The sequence below is a fragment of the Bombina bombina genome, chromosome 2 (assembly GCF_027579735.1).
Source record: "Bombina bombina isolate aBomBom1 chromosome 2, aBomBom1.pri, whole genome shotgun sequence".
NCBI lineage: Eukaryota > Metazoa > Chordata > Amphibia > Anura > Bombinatoridae > Bombina > Bombina bombina.
Window position 1 is genome coordinate 640,524,731 of NC_069500.1, and position 18,271 is coordinate 640,543,001.

The 18,271-nt window shown below is 42.3% G+C and overlaps 1 protein-coding gene across 2 annotated transcripts in view; it reads left to right on the forward strand.

The window, feature by feature from the left end:
• Positions 1-9,570, forward strand: part of SNAPC3 (small nuclear RNA activating complex polypeptide 3) — a 334,648-nt gene extending 325,078 nt beyond the window's left edge. For both annotated transcript variants that reach the window (XM_053702581.1, XM_053702580.1), the window contains exon 9: positions 9,022-9,570. In XM_053702581.1, coding sequence (XP_053558556.1) covers positions 9,022-9,169 — 148 coding nt within the window. In that variant the 3' untranslated portion in view covers positions 9,170-9,570. The remainder of the gene's footprint in view (positions 1-9,021) is intronic.
• Positions 9,571-18,271: the final 8,701 nt, after the last annotated feature.

The window sequence follows — 18,271 nt, forward strand, 5'->3', positions numbered from 1 at the left end:
TAAGTGTAGTCAGTCCACGGGTCATCCATTACTTATGGGATTATATCTCCTCCCTAACAGGAAGTGCAAGAGGATCACCCAAGCAGAGTTGCTATATAGCTCCTCCCCTCTACGTCATACCCAGTCATTCTCTTGCACCTAACTAATAGATAGGACGTGTGAGAGGACTGTGGTGTGTTAAACTTAGTTTTTATTTCTTCAATCAAAAGTTTGTTATTTTAAACGGCACCGGAGTGTGTTGTTTTTTTCTCAGGCAGCATTAGAAGAAGAATCTACCTGAGTTTGTCTATGATCTTAGCGGTCGTAACTAAGATCCACTTGCTGTTCTCGGCCATTCTGAGGAGTGAGGTAACTTCAGAACAGGGGATAGCAGGCAGGGCCCACCTGCAAGGAGGTATGTGCAGTAAATTATTTTCTGAGGAATGGAATTGACTGAGAAAATACTGCTAATACCGATGTAATGTAAGTGCAGCCTTAAATGCAGTAGTAGCGACTGGTATCAGGCTGATATGTATGTATGTATACTCTGAGGTATTTCTGGGGAATGGAATTTCACTAAGAAAATACTGTCTATATTAAAGTAATATTTGAGCCTGCACTGCAGTGAAAGCGACTAGCAGCAGGCTTATTAATAACACTTCATAACTTGCATTTTTAAAACGTTTACTGGCATGTTAATCGTTTTTTCTGAGGTACTTGGTGATAAAACTTTATGGGCATGATTTTTACCACATGGCTGTCGTTTGTTTCTGAATAAAAACAGTTTACTGAGCTTCCCCACTGTTGTAATATGAGTGGGAGGGGCCTATTTTAGCGCTTTATTGCGCAGTAAAAATTTAGTCACAGTCTTCCTATTTCTTCCTCCATGATCCAGGACGTCTCTACAGAGCCCAGGGGTCTCCAAAACTAGTTTTGAGGGAGGTAATCACTCACAGCAGACCTGTGATAGTGTGTTTTGACTGTGATAAAAACGTTAATATTAAATTGTTATCCGTTTTTTGGGTATTAAGGGGTTAATCATCCATTTGTTGGTGGGTGCAATCCTTTGCTAACTTAATACATTTACTGTGAAAAATTGGTTGCTATAACTATTTTGGTTCATTGTTATTTCAACTGTGACAGCTTTTTGTGCTTCTTAAAGGCACAGTAGCGTTTTTTATATTGCTTGTAAATTTATTTAGAAAAGTATTTCCAAGCTTGCTAGTCTCATTGCTAGTCTGTTTAAACATGTCTGACACAGATGAATCTCTTTGTTCACTATGTTTAAAGGCCAATGTGGAGCCCAATAGAAATTTGTGTACTAATTGCATTGATGTTACTTTAACCCCTTAAGGACCAGCGACGTACCCTGTATGTCGCTGGCCTTTTTTTGGGACTTGATTGTTTTATAACGTGGTCTTGCCACCAGCGTTGAGACTGCTCTATTCCACAAAGCCTGCTGGAGGGAGGGCATTAATAGCGTGTTCTTGCTAGACTTGTGCTATTATGGCCTGAAAAAACCCTTAACGACCAGTGACATACAGGGTACATTGTGGTCATTAAGGGGTTAAATAAAAGTCAATCTTTACATGTAAAGAAATTATCACCAGACAACGAGGGGGAAGTTATGCCGACTAACTCTCCTCACGTGTCAGTACCTTCGCCTCCCGCTCAGGAGGTGCGTGATATTGTGGCGCCAAGTACATCAGGGCGGCCCATACAAATCACTTTGCAAGACATGGCTAATGTTATGACTGAAGTACTATCTAAATTGCCAGAATTTAGGGGTAAACGCGATCACTCTGGGGTAAGAACAGACTGCGCTGATAATAATAGAGCCATGTCTGATACTGCGTCACAATTTGCAGAACATGAGGATGGAGAGCTTCATTCTGTGGGTGACGGCTCTGATCCAAGTAAACTCGACTCAGACATTTCAAATTTTAAATTTAAGCTTGAGAACCTCCGTGTATTACTAGGGGAGGTATTGGCGGCTCTGAATGATTGTAACACGGTTGCAATTCCAGAGAAAGTATGTAGGCTGGATAAATATTTTGCGGTACCGGCATGTACTGACGTTTTTCCTATACCTAAAAGGCTTACAGAGATTGTTAACAAGGAGTGGGATAGACCCGGTGTGCCTTTTTCACCCCCTCCTATATTTAGAAAAATGTTTCCAATAGACGCCACCACACGGGACTTATGGCAGACGTTCCCTAAGGTGGAGGGAGCAGTTTCTACTCTGGCTAAGCGCACCACTATCCCGGTGGAGGATAGCTGTGCTTTTTCAGATCCAATGGATAAAAAGTTAGAGGGTTACCTTAAGAAAATGTTTGTTCAGCAAGGTTTTATATTACAACCCCTTGCATGCATTGCGCCTGTCACGGCTGCGGCGGCATTCTGGTTTGAGTCTCTGGAAGAGACCCTTAGCACAGCTCCATTGGATGAGATTATAAACAAGCTTAAAGTCCTTAAGCTAGCTAATTCATTTATTTCTGATGCCGTAGTACACTTAACCAAACTTACGGCTAAGAACTCTGGATTCGCCATTCAAGCGCGTAGAGCGCTGTGGCTTAAATCCTGGTCAGCTGATGTGACTTCTAAATCTAAATTGCTTAATATTCCTTTCAAAGGGCAGACATTATTCGGGCCCGGTTTGAAAGAAATTATCGCTGACATTACTGGAGGTAAGGGCCATGCCCTGCCTCAAGACAGGGCCAAACCAAGGGCTAAACAGTCTAATTTTCGTGCCTTTCGTAACTTCAAGGCAGGAGCAGCATCAACTTCCTCCGCTCCAAGACAGGAAGGAACTGTTGCTCGCTACAGACAGGGCTGGAAACCTAACCAGTCCTGGAACAAGGGCAAGCAGGCCAGAAAACCTGCTGCTTCCCCTAAGACAGCATGAAGTGAGGGCCCCCGGTCCGGAAACGGATCTAGTGGGGGGCAGACTTTCTCTCTTCGCCCAGGCTTGGGCAAGAGATGTCCAGGATCCCTGGGCGTTGGAGATCATATCTCAGGGATATCTTCTGGACTTCAAAGCTTCTCCTCCACAAGGGAGATTTCATCTTTCAAGGTTATCAGCAAACCAGATAAAGAAAGAGGCGTTTCTACGCTGTGTACAAGACCTCTTACTAATGGGAGTGATCCACCCAGTTCCGCGGTCGGAACACGGACAAGGGTTTTATTCAAATCTGTTTGTGGTTCCCAAAAAAGAGGGAACCTTCAGACCAATCTTGGACTTAAAGATCCTAAACAAATTCCTAAGAGTTCCATCGTTCAAAATGGAAACTGTTCGAACTATCCTACCCATGATCCAAGAGGGTCAGTACATGACCACAGTGGATTTAAAGGATGCCTACCTTCACATACCGATTCACAAGGATCATTACCGGTATCTAAGGTTTGCCTTCCGAAACAGGCATTACCAGTTTGTAGCTCTTCCCTTCGAGTTAGCTACGGCTCCAAGAATCTTTACAAAGGTTCTGGGCTCTCTTCTGGCGGTACTAAGACCGCGAGGCATAGCGGTAGCTCCGTACCTAGACGACATTCTGATACATGCGTCAAGTTTCCAAACTGCCAAGTCTCATACAGAGTTAGTTCTGGCATTTCTAAGGTCGCATGGGTGGAAGGTGAACGTAGAAAAGAGTTCTCTATTGCCACTCACAAGAGTTCCCTTCTTAGGGACTCTTATAAATTCTGTAGAAATGAAAATTTACCTGACGGAGGACAGGTTGTCAAAACTTCTAAATGCTTGCCGTGTCCTTCATTCCATTCAACACCCGTCAGTGGCTCAGTGCATGGAGGTAATCAGCTTAATGGTAGCGGCAATGGACATAGTACATTTTTCGCGCCTGCATCTCAGACCGCTGCAATTGTGCATGCTAAGTCAGTGGAATGGGGATTACTCAGATTTGTCCCCTCTGCTAAATCTGGATCAAGAGACCAGAGATTCTCTTCTATGGTGGCTTTCTCGGCCACATCTGTCCAAGGGGATGCCTTTCCGCAGGCCAGATTGGACGATAGTAATAACAGACGCCAGCCTTCTAGGTTGGGGCGCAGTCTGGAATTCCCTGAAGGCTCAGGGATCATGGACCCAGGAGGAGAGACTCCTTCCAATAAACATTCTGGAATTAAGAACAGTTCTCAATGCTCTTCTGGCTTGGCCTCAGATAGCAACTCTGAGGTTCATCAGGTTTCAGTCGGACAACATCACGACTGTGGCTTACATCAACCATCAGGGAGGAACAAGGAGTTCCCTAGCGATGATGGAAGTCTCAAAGATAATTCGCTGGGCAGAGTCTCACTCTTGCCACCTGTCAGCGATCCACATCCCAGGCGTGGAGAACTGGGAGGCGGATTTTCTAAGTCGCCAGACTTTTCATCCAGGGGAGTGGGAACTTCATCCGGAGGTGTTTGCCCAACTGCTTCATCATTGGGGCAAACCAGATCTGGATCTCATGGCGTCTCGCCAGAACACCAAGCTTCCTTGTTACGGATCCAGGTCCAGGGACCCGGGAGCGGTACTGATAGATGCTCTGACAGCTCCTTGGGTCTTCAACATGGCTTATGTGTTTCCACCCTTCCCGATGCTTCCTCGATTGATTGCCAGGATCAAACAGGAGAGAGCATCGATGATTCTAATAGCGCCTGCGTGGCCACGCAGGACCTGGTATGCAGATCTCGTGGACATGTTGTCCTGTCCATCATGGTCTCTGCCTCTGAGACAGAGACCATGATGGACAGGACGACAGAGTCTCACTCTTGTCACCTGTCAGTGATCCACATCCCAGGCGTGGAGAACTGGGAGGCGGATTTTCTAAGTCGCCAGACTTTTCATCCGGGGGAGTGGGAACTTCATCCGGAGGTGTTTGCCCAACTGCTTCATCATTGGGGCAAACCAGATCTGGATCTCATGGCGTCTCGCCAGAACACCAAGCTTCCTTGTTACGGATCCAGGTCCAGGGACCCGGGAGCGGTACTGATAGATGCTCTGACAGCTCCTTGGGTCTTCAACATGGCTTATGTGTTTCCACCCTTCCCGATGCTTCCTCGATTGATTGCCAGGATCAAACAGGAGAGAGCATCGATGATTCTAATAGCGCCTGCGTGGCCACGCAGGACCTGGTATGCAGATCTCGTGGACATGTTGTCCTGTCCATCATGGTCTCTGCCTCTGAGACAGAGACCATGATGGACAGGACGACAGAGTCTCACTCTTGTCACCTGTCAGTGATCCACATCCCAGGCGTGGAGAACTGGGAGGCGGATTTTCTAAGTCGCCAGACTTTTCATCCGGGGGAGTGGGAACTTCATCCGGAGGTGTTTGCCCAACTGCTTCATCATTGGGGCAAACCAGATCTGGATCTCATGGCGTCTCGCCAGAACACCAAGCTTCCTTGTTACGGATCCAGGTCCAGGGACCCGGGAGCGGTACTGATAGATGCTCTGACAGCTCCTTGGGTCTTCAACATGGCTTATGTGTTTCCACCCTTCCCGATGCTTCCTCGATTGATTGCCAGGATCAAACAGGAGAGAGCATCGATGATTCTAATAGCGCCTGCGTGGCCACGCAGGACCTGGTATGCAGATCTCGTGGACATGTCGTCCTGTCCATCATGGTCTCTGCCTCTGAGACAGGACCTTCTGATTCAGGGTCCTTTCAAACATCCAAATCTAATTTCTCTGAGGCTGACTGCATGGAGATTGAACGCTTGATTCTATCAAAGCGGGGATTCTCGGAGTCAGTGATTGATACCTTAATACAGGCTAGAAAACCTGTTACCAGGAAAATTTACCATAAAATATGGCGTAAATACTTATATTGGTGCGAATCCAAGAGTTACTCATGGAGTAAGGTTAGGATTCCTAGGATATTGTCTTTTCTACAAGAAGGTTTAGAAAAGGGTTTATCTGCTAGTTCGTTAAAGGGACAGATCTCAGCTCTGTCTATCCTTTTACACAAACGTCTGGCAGACGTTCCAGACGTTCAGGCTTTTTGTCAGGCTTTGGCTAGGATTAAGCCTGTGTTTAAGACTGTTGCTCCGCCGTGGAGCTTAAACTTAGTTCTTAATGTTCTGCAAGGTGTTCCGTTTGAACCCCTTCATTCCATTGATATCAAGCTGTTATCTTGGAAAGTTCTGTTTTTAATGGCTATTTCCTCGGCTCGAAGAGTCTCTGAGTTATCGGCCTTACATTGTGATTCTCCTTATCTGATTTTTCATTCAGATAAGGTAGTTCTGCGTACTAAACCTGGGTTCTTACCTAAGGTAGTCACTAACAAGAATATCAATCAAGAGATTGTTGTTCCATCATTGTGCCCTAACCCTTCTTCAAAGAAGGAACGACTTCTGCACAATCTGGACGTCGTCCGTGCCCTGAAATTTTATTTGCAGGCAACTAAAGATTTTCGTCAAACTTCTTCCCTGTTTGTCGTTTATTCTGGACAGAGGAGAGGTCAAAAAGCTTCGGCTACCTCTCTCTCTTTTTGGCTTCGTAGCATAATACGTTTAGCCTATGAGACTGCTGGACAGCAGCCTCCTGAAAGGATTACGGCTCATTCTACTAGAGCTGTGGCTTCCACTTGGGCCTTTAAGAATGAGGCTTCTGTTGAACAGATTTGCAAGGCTGCAACTTGGTCTTCACTTCACACTTTTTCAAAATTTTACAAATTTGACACTTTTGCTTCTTCGGAGGCTGTTTTTGGGAGAAAGGTTCTACAGGCAGTGGTTCCTTCCGTGTAAAGATCCTGCCTGTCCCTCCCGTCATCCGTGTACTTTTAGCTTTGGTATTGGTATCCCATAAGTAATGGATGACCCGTGGACTGACTACACTTAACAGGAGAAAATATAATTTATGCTTACCTGATAAATTCATTTCTCCTGTAGTGTAGTCAGTCCACGGCCCGCCCTGTTTTTACGACAGGTCTAAATTTTAAATTAAACTCCAGTCACCACTGCACCCTATAGTTTTCTCCTTTCTCTTTTGGTTTCGGTCGAATGACTGGGTATGACGTAGAGGGGAGGAGCTATATAGCAGCTCTGCTTGGGTGATCCTCTTGCACTTCCTGTTAGGGAGGAGATATAATCCCATAAGTAATGGATGACCCGTGGACTGACTACACTACAGGAGAAATGAATTTATCAGGTAAGCATAAATTATATTTTTTTCAATTGTTAGCACAGCTGAACACTTTTCTGCTGATTAAAGAAGCAATAAACTGGCCTTTATTAGACTAGTTGAGTAGCTGGAGCATCTGTAATTTTGGGTTTGATTACAGGCTCAAGATGGCCAGAAACAAAGAACTTTCTTCTGAAACTCGTCAATCTATTCTTCTGAGAAATTAAGGCGATTTCAAGCAAGAAATTATCAGGAAACTGAAGATCTGTACAACACTGTGTACTATTCCCTTCACAGAATAGCACAAACTGGCTCTAACTAGAATAGAAAGAATAGTGGGAGGTACCGGTGAACAACTAAGCAAGAGGACAAATATATAAAAGTGTCTAGTTTGACAAACGGATGCCTCATAGGTCCTTCACTGGAAGTTTCCTTAAATGGTACATACAAAACACTAGTCTCAACGTCAACAGTGAAAGAGGCGACTCTGGGACGCTGGCCAACTAGGCAGAGTTGCAAAGAAAAAGCCATATCTCAGACTGGTCAATAAAAAGAATAGATTAGGATGGGCAAAAGAACACAGACACTGGACAGATATATTTTCTGGGATATTTGTGATACTTCCTTGCAGTTGACACTGGACAGAGGAGGGTTTGAAAAATGGACTGATTAATCTAAGTTTGAAGTGTTCGAATAACAAAGAACATTCGTGAGACACAGACAAAATGGAAAAAAAGGTGGCGGAGTGCTTGATGCCATCTGTCAAGCATGGTGGAGGCAATTTGATGGTCCGTGGGTACTTTGGGGTGGTACAGTGGGAGATTTATGCAGGGTAAAAGGGACCTTGAAGAAAGAAGGCGATCACTGCATTTTGCAGCGCCATACTCTGTGGATGGTGCTTGATCGTAGCAAATTTCCTCCTACAACAGGACAATGACCCAAAGCACAGGCTCCAAACTATGCAAGAACTATTTAGGGAAGAAGCAGTTTTTATGGAGTGGCCAGCTCGGTCACCAGATATCAACCCTATTGGGCAGCTTGACCATATGGTACATAAGAAGTGCCCATCAATCCAATCCAACTTGTGGGAGTTGCTTCAGGAATCTCTTCAGATTACCTCAACAAATTGACAACTAGAATGCCAAAGGTCTATGTGCAGCAATTACAGCTTTGCAGAGGATTCTTTAACAAAAGCAAAGTTTGAAGGACACAATTATTATTTCACTTAAAGTTCATTATTTCTAACCTTGTCAATGAGTATATTTCCTATTTACACTTATTTCATGGAAAATAAGGAAATGTCTAAGTGACCCCAAACATTTGAATGCCTGTGTGTGTGTGTGTGTGTGTATATATATATATATATATATGTGTGTGAATTACTTAATATATTATTATACATATGTTTTGTTATGTATATATTCATGCCTTTATACTGTTTTTACTTCAGGTTTCCAAGAGCGCAAAAATTTCAAGCATTATGATGTGTTGCGCTGGAGTGCAACTCACCACTTGTAATATGAGATAAAATATTGTGCCCTGCACTATCCATTGAAAATATAGGGCATGTTGGAAAAAAATGTAGGCCGTGTTAAGATTCTGGTAATTTTTTTTTACCATTCACTTGTAATATCAGAATGTGCGATATAAATAGTGAACCCTGATTGTGCTCCACTTGTAATCTAGGCCTATGTTTTTATGTTTCCAAAATCTTTTCTTTGGCCAGTACATAAGTATTGTATAAGGCAGGAAAAGGAGAGCTCTTATACCGCATGTAAAAGGGGGCTTTGAGTGCCAGTCTGTCTTCCTTACATCTGTTATTGCTGAGGGCATCAGTTAATATAGATTTACATTTTTTTGTAGTGCTACTTATACTAAAAGTATTTCCTTATATATGCATAACTATTTGAAATAATTTCTTTTTAGATGGGTTACCAATGAAGACAGTCTTGCACCAGATGACCCATGCTTCTTTTGTGACGTGTGCTTCAAAATGCTGCATTACGATGCAGAGGGCAATAAACTTGGAGAGTTTCTTGCCTATCCTTATGTTGATCCTGGAATTTTTAACTAAAGGACTGAGCTTGAGCAGTGCAAAATGTCAAGAATCTTTTGATCAGTTTATGGTTTAATTAAATGTACAGTAGAATATTTATTCAGTGTCTCTAGCAGACTATTATGGAACTCTGCCCAGAAAGGAAAGGAAATACAGAAATTGTATTTATACTTTTTATCTATGTATTTTTAATTTATATGTTGATTTTTTCCTATTTATTTTTTCATGATAGCTTTTGACAAGCTCATATTGTGTTTGTTAGATATTGTTATACATTTGTTATGGTATTACTAAGCAAGAAGTTTGTGTAATGCAGTATCAGAATGCAATTATTTTACTGTCTATCTCTAGGCTTGTTGTATATGTTATGTTCTAAAAGATAATGCAGATATAAATAAAAAAAACAAATGGCTCAGAAAGTTACTGGTAGATGTTATTCCAAAACCATTTAAAAAAATGACTACTCAGTAGAAATTAAATATTCTAAAGGGATATTAAAGTAAAAACTGTTTAGTACCTCTGCCTACCTTAACCGTTTTTCCGTCCTATTTCATGCTTATCTAGTGTAGTTCACAGATAGTATGCAATTTTATGACACTTTTTCTTATGTTCTCTTAGAACTTTGTTGAAAATCATATGTAAATATGCTTAGCAGCAACAGTGCACTACTTGGCGCTAGCTGCTCATTGGTGTCTACACATTTTCTTTAAAATATAAGAGCATTAGCTTTGAGTACAGTAAAAATGGCTCTTTTTATTTTGTTTCATGTCTGTATAGTTGATGAAATGATCTTCATGTAAGTACTACATTAGAAACCATTGGAATTTGTATGGCTCACCTAATAATGAATAATCTACTGTCCAAAGTCACGCAAAACATGTCTAACTTAGATCGCTCTGCGTTTTTGGTACAGGAGTGAAGAACCTAAATGATTAAACTCATTTTAAAAGGGAGATAGAAAAGTAGAACAGATTTAATGGATTAATGAAAATGTTGTTAAAAGCCATACGCAGACTGTTTATATTATTAAATCTGCCATTTTAGCTGTCACAGTTTCATAGTATGCTCTAATGTTTCAGAGACCTTTAAGTAGCCCAGGACTACCCTTTCAGAATCCTTTACATATGGTAATGTATTATACTGTCTTTACATGTGAAATAAGCTATCTAGTATTCCCACATCTCAGCGATTAAGTCTCCCCTCCTAATACCCTCGAGTTCAGCTAGTTGCTGAGCTGCCCCTACCTCACTAAGTGTCATCAGAAGCATTTGGGTCGTAAACCTGACTATCATAACCCACTGATCTTTCCTATATCACAGGGTCTATGAGTGACCAGCTACAGTCAACCATGTAAACTTCTCAAATTGTAAAATGGAGGTTTCAGTAGTACATATTTCATCTTTATCCATTATGTATATAGTTTACATCACTGTATTTGCTCAACTGATATTTTCTTTGACTATTATTTTGTCATGTACGCCATTTGACGCTTATTGCACGTTTCCTGTTATGTATAACCTCAATAAAAATCTATTTGGAAGAAAATGTTAAAAAATAAAAATTATGCTAACCTGATACATTCATTTCCTTCTTGGCAGTGAGAGTTCACGAGAACATTCATTACCTGTGGGAAATACTATTCATGGCCATCAGGAAGAGACAAAGACACCCAAACAAGGCTATAAATACGCCACTACCTCATAAACAAAAGGGTGGGGTCATGAACTCTCACTGGCAAGAAGGAAATGAAAGTAAGCATAATTGGTATTTTTCTTCGATTGGCGGTGAGAGTCCTCGAACATTCACTTCCTATAGGAAACTAATACCCAAGCTGTGGAGTTCACAAATGTTTTCGAGGGAAAACGTAGGGGCGGCAGACCTAAGAACTAGGGACCACTGCTTGTAGAACCCTTCTCCCAAAGGATGGCTCAGCTGAGGCAAAACATCACATTTTTAGAACTTCGTGAAAGTGTGCAATGAAAATCACCTTGCATCTTTGCAGATCTGCTCAATTGAAGCCTACTTTTCTTGAAGGCCTAAGTAGTAGATACCGCACAGGTAGAATGTGCCGTGATTCTCGAAGGGGGTTCCTGACTCGCTTCCCTGTAGGCTGTACTGATCAAACTTCTTAGCCTAAAGGAAATAGTAACAGCTGAGGCCTTTTGACCCCTACTCTTACGGGTATAAAGGATGTATAAGGAAGAAGATTGACAAAACTCCTTAGTAGCGTGAAGGTAGAACTTCAACGCTCTGACCACATCCAAATTGAGTAACAGTCTCTCCTTGGAGGAATACTGATTAGGACAAAGAGAAGGAACCATGATTTCCTGATTGATGTTACGAGTATTCACCACTTTAGGTAGAAAGCCTCAACACAGTCTTATCCGGATAGCTCACCAGATACAGAGGATCACACCTCGAAGCTGAAAGCTCTGACACTCTGTGAGCAGAGGAAACAGCCAATAAAAAGACCACCTTCTAAGTGAGCAACTTGATATCAACAGAATGCAGAGGATGAAACAGAGCTCTCTGAAGAAACTTAAAGGGACAGTTAACACCAGATTTTTTTGTTGTTTAAAAAGATAGATAATTCCTTTATTACCCATTCCTCAGTTTTGCATAACCAACACAGTTATAATGAAACATTTTTTACTTCTGTGATTACCTTGTATCTAAGCCTCTGCAAACTGCCCCCTTGTTTCAGACTTGCATTTTAGCCAATCTGTGCTGACTCCTAGGTAACTCCACATGCGTGAGCTCAATGTTATCTATATGACACACATGAATTAACGCCCTGTAGTGGTGAAAACAGTCAAAATGCATTTAAGAGGTGGCCTTCAAGGTCTAATACATTAGCATATGAGCCTACCTAGGTTTAGCTTTCAACTAAGAATACTAATAGAAAAAAACAAAATTGGTAATAAAAGTAAATTGGAAAGTTGTTTAAAATTACATGCCCTATCTGAATCATGAAAGTTTATTTTGGACTTGACTGTCCCTTTAAGTACTAAATTTAAGCTCCACGGGGAGAAAAAAAGGTCTAATTCGGGCCAAAGCCTGAACGAACTCTTGAACATCTGGCAAACTAGCCAACTTCTTGTGAAACAAAACCCCAAAGGCAGAAATCTGACCCTTGATAGAAATGGCCGGTAGGCCTTTCTCCAAACCCTCCTGGATAAATTGAAGGATAGGCGGAGTCTTCACTCTACGCCAAAAAAAACCTTGCTGGACACACGCAGGTGCTAGCAGAATCGTTGATAGTCTCTCCTGCTTAATCCAGACAACCACCCAAGGCAGGACAATTGGAGGAAACAGATAAACCAATTTGAAGTTCCACGGAACCACTAGAGCATCCACTTACTCCACCTGAGTATCCGTGGACTTCAATCCATACCTCAGAAGCTGGGCATTGTAGCGGGAAGCCATAAGATCTATGTCTGGAACAGCTCATTTGCGAGTTACTTCCAGAAAAACCTGTGTGAAGGGTCTGCCTGCTCAAAAAATCTGCTTTCCAATTCTCCACACCTGGAATGTAGATAGCTGAAACTTGACATTGATTTCTCTCTGCCCACAGCAGGATTTGGGACACCTCCTGCATCGCCAGAGAGCTCAGTGTGCCTCCCTGATGGTTGATGTAGGCCAGGGTAGTGATGTTATTCAACTGAAAACAGATATACTGGGTGGAACCGGATTGAGGCCACACTAGCAGTGCATTGTAAAAAGCCCTCAATTTGAGAATGTTGATTGGAAGAGATAACTCCTCTGTACACCAGGATCCTTGGGCTCTCAGAGAACACTGTATCCCAGCCGGGCAGACTTGCGTCTGGTGATTATTACCCAGGAAGGGGTGATGGAAGTTCATCTCTAGAACTGAGCTGTTAATGGCCACCATTCAAGACTCCCTCTCGTCTGGGCGTCCAGATAGATGATTTGAGACAGGCCTGAATAATCTCCATTTCACTGTCTGAGCATACACAACTGTAGTGGTCTCAGATGAAAGCGAGCAAACGGTATAGCACCCGATTCTGCAACCATGAGACCTACCACTTCCATGCATCATGCTACAGAAGGATGGACTTTGGACTGAAGCAGACGAAATGCCTTCTCTGTTTCTCCCTTGCGCTGTTCTGTGGTTTCTAGGTTGACCTTACAACCATTTGCCTGAAGACATGAGAGTAGCCTCTGTGTGTGGTCCTGAGCCACTGGAAAAGGAGCTTAAACCCGAATGTCGTCCAGGTAGAGAACAACTGCAATCCCCTGCAGATGAACTGCAGCTAGTAAAGCTGCCAGAATCTTGTCCAAGAAGGTAAATCGAAGGAAATGGTAGTGATCTCTGTGGAACAGAACGTGAAGGTCTATGGTGTACATGATTGTACTCTTGTACTAGAGGGAGGATGGAGCTTATTGTTTCCATCTTGAAAGTGGGAACCCGTACAAATTTGTTGAGACCTTTTAATTCCAGTATAGTGTGGAACATCCTTCCTTCTTGGGAACCACAAAGAGGTTGGAGTATAACCCTTTTTCTGCTGGGGGAACTGGAACTACTACGTCCATGGCATCCTGCATCATTGACAGTAACAAGCGATCCCTTGGAGTATGAGACTGAAAGCTTATTCTGTATTCCTGACAAATAATGTCCAGGACCCAAGGGTCCATTGAGAGCATTCCCTCTGAAACAGAGACAGTCTGTCCCCCACATGACCTGGTCCCAGGTCGGGGGTAAACCCGTCATGCTGACTTGTCCTGGGAAGTCTTCTTGGGCTGCTTGTTCTTTATTCCACCCTTGGGTGGGCGTCCAGGTTGTCCTAGGAGATTCCATCTTAAGTATCTCCGCGTCCCTCTGACTCCTGTTTGCACAACGATTTTTAAGCGGACCAAAAACAGACTTGCCCTTAAAGATCAAGGATAACAGTCGAGAATTAGAAACGTTGTCCGTAGACCATGATTTAAGCCACAAGGCCCGCTTAGCCAGAACCGCAAAGCTAGCATTCTTAGCATTGATGCAATAATTTGCAGGATAGCATCCCTGATAAAGGCATGTGCCAGCTTAAAGGATTTAATTTGATACTGGATCTCCACTAGAAGAGTCTCCACTGTAATCAGTTCCACTAAGGATTCACACCAGAACTTGTCTGCTCCTGTGAAAGCAGCTATTCCCACTGCCAGATGAAACAGGGCACCAGACTGGAGAAACAGTCGCCTGAGATGTCTCTCAAGCCTTCTGTCTAAGGGATCCTTAAACAACGTGCTATCCTCAAGTGGAATACTAGTGGGCTTGGCCAATATGGAGATCCACCATCACCCTTACGAACACTGTTCCAAACCTCTGCATGGTTGGCTGGAACAGGAAACTATCTCTTCAAGGTAACCGAAGGAGAAAAGGGGTTCCCTGGCTTCTCTCATTAGCAATAACCACAGACACCGGAAAGGCATCCGGGACCCTAGGTTTGGGTCTAAAAACAGATTCCTGTTTCTGAACCTGGTCCTCTCCGGGTAGACAAAGCCTTATTTAACAGGAACCTAAGCTACTCCGCTTTGAGCCTAATAATCCCCTCCTCAAAGTCCTCTTCTGAGAGGGCAGAGGAAGAAATTTCTTCTTCAGAGCTGAGGCGGTCATCTTCAGAAGGCTGCCCAAAACTATCGGTTGTGGCCTGCACCAACACACCAGGGCTACATGTCAGAGGACAATGCTTAACCTTTCTCTTCCCTGATACCTGTCTAGCATTTAGGTCAGCAGACAGCTGATTCTATATGGGCCGTAAGATCATCGGGTAGATGGCTCACTCCACCCGAAACTGAGTCGCTCTCCACACCACCCTCTGGGGCAAGAGAAGTTGCATGTATGGGCTGTTGGACAGGGATGCCTACATCAGCCGAGGTCTGAGAAGCCGTAGTAGGGCCTACTGGGTACTGCACAACTTCCGCTTCAGATCCAGTGTGCAGTAGTCCTGTGGGAAAGCGGTAGCAATGTGGCTAAGCTGGACCAGAGTTGGTAAGATTCCCTAAACAGTGCTGGCAAGGGCGACAGTTATTTAGTTTTTGAGTCCTAAATAACCCACTGTGTATTCACAAATATACTGTCTCTATTGCAATGGACAACTCTGTGCTACTAGAGAGTCTAGAGGAAACTTCCCCTCTCTGGCCAGTGGTCATCTCGCTGAAAAGCAGCTACTTTTCGTTTTGGACATGAGGAACCTAAGCACCCTTTATTTCCAAAGCGTTGTCAAATGATTGTAGAATTTTAACCCTTTTTATATATATATATATATATATAAAAAAAAACAACAACAACTAAGCTATAGCACCAGACATTCCTTTTGTGCCCTTTGCCAAATTCAAGAACATGTATCCTTTTCCCTCTGAAAAATGTGAGCTATGGATATATGTTCCAAAGGTGGATGGTGCTATATCCACTCTAGCTAGGTGAACTACCATTCCTTTAGATGACAGCACCTTCTTCAAAGATGCAATGGACAGAGAGCTTGAAAGCCTTCACAGACGATCCTTCCAGCTGGCAGATTATGTGATTCAGCTAGCTGTCAGTGAAGTCTAGTGTGACGTTTCTGAACTTATTTCCAAATAATTGAAGAAATTCATGATCGCTTGAGGCTGGTCAAGACTGTAAATAGTTTCCGTTGTGATGCAGCTGTTAAAATGACTTGCATCAATGCCAAAAGTGCTGCTATAACTGTTTTTGGCTAGAAGAGCTTGATAGCTCAAGTCATGGTCTGCTGATAGTATCAAACAGCTGAATTCTTTCCCTTCATTCTAGGGAAAGATTTTTTTTTTTTTTTTAACTGGATGCTATTAATACAACAGTCACTGGAAGTAAAGGGCATTTCCTGCCGCAAAGACAAAAAAAAAAAAAAAAAAGCTAAGGTCAATCTGCTGGACATTTTTACGCATTTTGTTTATCCAAGGTGCAAAGATCCTCTTAATCAGTGTCTCAAAAGTCAGACAACTCCAAACCCATGTGAAAAGCCTGGTTCCTCTTGATCCAAGTCTAAACAGGTCAGAATGCCTGCCCCTTCATCCAAATCTGGAGGAAGGTGCACCCCCCCCCCCCAATGACGTTCTTGTGTGGGGGCAGTTTGAGCATGGGAAAAGTTGGTTCAGGACCCTTGAGTACTAAACAATATTTCCCAAATAGGATTTTGGTCTCACCTTCCTCGAGGAAGAATTTTTTTGGCAAACCTAAAAGCTATGGGAAGAGATTACTGCTGTAACCTGTCCTCAGCCCTCCCTAACAAGCCAAATTTTGAAGATATCTGAACTGGGGCACAGGTGAAATAATGAGCTGATTAGTAAACATGGTTATTTTACCTGCTCTCACCCAAGGTAATCCAGAAAATCTGGGCTGTTGGGGAGGCCCAAGGATATGTTTGAAAACTAGTGGTTTAGAGGACCAGAACCAAGGGTTCTATTTAAACCTTTCAATTGTTCCTTAGTAAGAAGCAACACATTTTGGATGTTAAAATAAGTTTCTGAAAGTTCTGACTTTCACAACAGAGACAAACCCCACTACGCTTCCTTTAGAGGCCTATTTGCATATCCCTATTCAAAGTGATCATACATTCCCCCCCAATTTGCCTTCCTAAACAGACGATAGGGTATCCTGTTAAAAACAAATGCAATAACAATATGTTAAGAAAGTATGTAACCCCCCCCATACAAATATAAAGCTGCCATCCTACAGTCTCTCCCAGAACCTCTGTATAGCAATGCTTGATAGGAGGCTCTGGTCTAGGGGGCATCCTCAATAAGAACATGTGGATCTGCATAAAACCACCAGTTTCAAGAGGGTGTACAGCCTCTTGATAACACTAGGAAGAAATCCACAATGGTGTAGTATGCCAAACCAAATACAGGCACTAAATGGAAAATAGACACTGGGACTAGCTCTTCTTGTGATTTCTGACGAGAGAGAGAAAAAAAACATAATTTATGTAAAAACTTACCTGATAAATTCATTTCTTTCATATTAGCAAGAGTCCATGAGCTAGTGACGTATGGGATATACATTCCTACCAGGAGGGGCAAAGTTTCCCAAACCTTAAAATGCCTATAAATACACCCCTCACCACACCCACAATTCAGTTTAACGAATAGCCAAAAAGTGGGGTGATAAGAAAGGAGCGAAAGCATCAAAAAATAAGGAATTGGAATAATTGTGCTTTATACAAAAAAATCATAACCACCACAAAAAAGGGTGGGCCTCATGGACTCTTGCTAATATGAAAGAAATTAATTTATCAGGTAAGTTCTTACATAAATTATGTTTTCTTTCATGTAATTGGCAAGAGTCCATGAGCTAGTGACGTATGGGATAGCAGATACCCAAGATGTGGAACTTCCACGCAAGAGTCACTAGAGAGGGAGGGATAAAATAAAGACAGCCAATTCCGCTGAAAAATTAATCCACTACCCAAATCAAAAAAGTTTCAATTTTTATAATGAAAAAAACTGAAATTATAAGCAGAAGAATCAAACTGAAACAGCTGAAGTACCATTCTACCAAAACTGCTTCTAAAGAAGAGAAAACATCAAAATGATAGAACATAGTAAAAGTATGCAAAGAAGACCAAGTCATTGCTTTGCAAATCTGATCAACAGAAGTTTCATTCTTAAAAAGCCCAGGAAGTAGAAACTTACCTAGTAGAATGAGCCGTAATCCTCCGAGGCAGGAATCCACCCGACTCCAAATAAGCATGATGAATCAAAAGTTTAAGCAAGATGCCAAAATAAATGGCAGAAGCCTTTTGACCTTCCTAAAACCAGAAAAGATAACAAATAGACTAGAAGTCTATCTGAAATCTGAATAGCTTCAACATAGAATTTCAAAAACTCTTACCATATCCAAAGAAAGTAAGAATCTCACCAAATAAGTCTTAGGAAAACAATAATTCCTCCCTAATGTTTGTTAGAATTTACAACTTTAGGTAAGAATTGAAATGAGGACAGCAAAAACCAACTTATCCTGATGAAAAAAATCAGAAAAAAGAGATTCACAAGAAAGAACAGATAATTCAAAAACTGTTCTAGCTGAAGAGATGTCCAAAAAGAACAATACTTTCCATGAAAGTAATTAATGTACAGAGAAAGCATATGCTCAAAAAGAAG